The 2,090-nt window shown below is 24.5% G+C and overlaps 1 protein-coding gene across 3 annotated transcripts in view; it reads left to right on the top strand.

The window, feature by feature from the left end:
• Nucleotides 1-1,598, top strand: part of LOC107641663 (probable prolyl 4-hydroxylase 9) — a 5,615-nt gene extending 4,017 nt beyond the window's left edge. For all 3 annotated transcript variants that reach the window (XM_021122934.1, XM_021122935.1, XM_016345140.2), the window contains one exon: nt 1,396-1,598. In XM_021122934.1, coding sequence (XP_020978593.1) covers nt 1,396-1,479 — 84 coding nt within the window. In that variant the 3' untranslated portion in view covers nt 1,480-1,598. The remainder of the gene's footprint in view (nt 1-1,395) is intronic.

Below are 2,090 nucleotides of genomic sequence, written 5' to 3'. Positions count from 1 at the left end.
TAGTTATTTTAATACAAAACAAAATAAAAATATTTGTGATAGAATAAAAATAACAAAATACTTATTGTTCTTGTTCCATATTATTTTAAAATAGTTTAATATTCTTAAAATGTTAGTGAAAATATGTATTTTAAATTTTTAGTTATTTTTTATTTATATAGGACCGGGTTAAACGGTTCAACCAGTAATTCACCGGTTGAACCAGTAACCCAGTGACCCAGTAATCTGACCGGTTCGATCACCGGTTCGGTTCTGACAACTATGGTTAGACATATCTCAAATACGATATTTATCCAATAAATATGTCTTTCTTGTCGAATTATATTTTAATAAAATATAAAAAATACTTCTCTAACACATTGAGACACATTTATTTCACTCGTGTTATCTTTGTTGTTTGGTAATCTGTGTCCATGTTTTATAGCTTTTATTTTTTCCTAGTTTCCTACATAAATGAAAAATTAAAAGAATCAATTATCTATCATATAGTGTTATGATTTATGATTATAACATTTGTTTTTTACTAGCTGATGATTATAACATTTTTATTGTTGTGAAGTCAACTTTACTATTTAAATTCACATGTGTTCTAATTAATATAGAAAATTTAAAATTAAAGTTATTATTTCAAATTTTTAAATAAATATATCTATATATTAGCTCATTAGTCCGCTTAAGTAAGGGTCGGAGGTTCGAATTTCGTCTTGTGCATGTAACAACTCATTGGTCAACGGCAAACCTTTAAACGGAACTTCGATTGGCGACGGATTAGTCCTTAACATGTCGGGTTAGGGGATACCGTAGGTAACAAAAAAAAAAACTATTTGTTGTTTTTAAATTAAAACTAGAAAAAAATATATTATTAATTTTTAAAATTTTTCGGTATTAAATAATTAATAACTCTAATACTCAATACACAGCGAAGCAAACACATATAAAGATATTTATTCCAAAAGAATAATGTTATACATTGTATAAGCAAACACATATAAAGAGGTTCACTCCAAAAAATTATTATTATATATTATATAATAAATTATTCTTTTTAAATACACGAGCAAAATATTGGATATAGTTTATTGAATAATATTGCAACTTTTTTTGTTTTTTTTTTTATTAAGAATTGTAATAGTATTTATTATCTTTTATACAATTTTTGTTGTTTAAAACAATGAATTTTGTTAGCTTAAATATTCAATCAAAAATTAATTCTGTTCTGAATTTCATAAACCTTACTTTGTATATATATCTTCATAATCTTTTCAACAACACAATATTCTAAAAAATTTTAAGAAACTAAAGTAAAATCGTACGTCTTTTATAAAATTAAATTATACATCACTTTAAATTAATTTAGCCGTTCTAACAACCTCTTGACACTTGATACTTTGACAGACATCACTCCACGGAAGCTGCCCCGTAATAAAAGGGGAGAAGTGGGTGGCGACAAAGTGGATGAGGGAACAAGTATATGGATAACGTAATGTATTCATCCGCGATAGACAATTGTTTTGTAATGATAAGATAATTTAAAGATTTGATTTTTAGGTATTCATTGTGAACTTTATCATGTCGCATATATTAATAACTACTTAATGTGAACTTTATCATGTCGCATATATTAATAACTACTTAATGTGACAAAAGTTTCAAAAATATCTCCTAAATTTTGTTTTATTTCAATTTTGTCTCATAAATTTTCGATTTACATCAAATATACACTGACAGCTAAATTTTTAAAAAATTTAAGACCAATATAATAATAATGCATAAAAATTATATTTGATTTGTTTGTATTGAGGGATTGTTCTTATGAAATTGTTGTTGAATCAGTATTAAATTTTTTGAAAAATTAGCCGTCATGAGTATATTTGATGTAAATCGAAAACTTTTGGAACAAAATTAAAACAAAATAAAACTTAGAGGTATTTTTGAAACTTTATCCTATTTTTATTTAGTACACTCAATAATTGTTCTGTAATTATACTTTTTCTTATATAAATTCATTTAAAGTTTTTTTTGGGTAATATTCCGGATATAGTTATAATATTTTGTAATACTTTTTCTTATATAAATTATACTTTTCCGGA

The sequence above is a fragment of the Arachis ipaensis genome, chromosome B05 (genome assembly GCF_000816755.2).
Source record: "Arachis ipaensis cultivar K30076 chromosome B05, Araip1.1, whole genome shotgun sequence".
Lineage (NCBI taxonomy): Eukaryota > Viridiplantae > Streptophyta > Magnoliopsida > Fabales > Fabaceae > Arachis > Arachis ipaensis.
The sequence above is the reverse complement of the archived record's forward strand: the minus strand, read 5'-3'. Positions and strand labels throughout refer to the sequence as shown.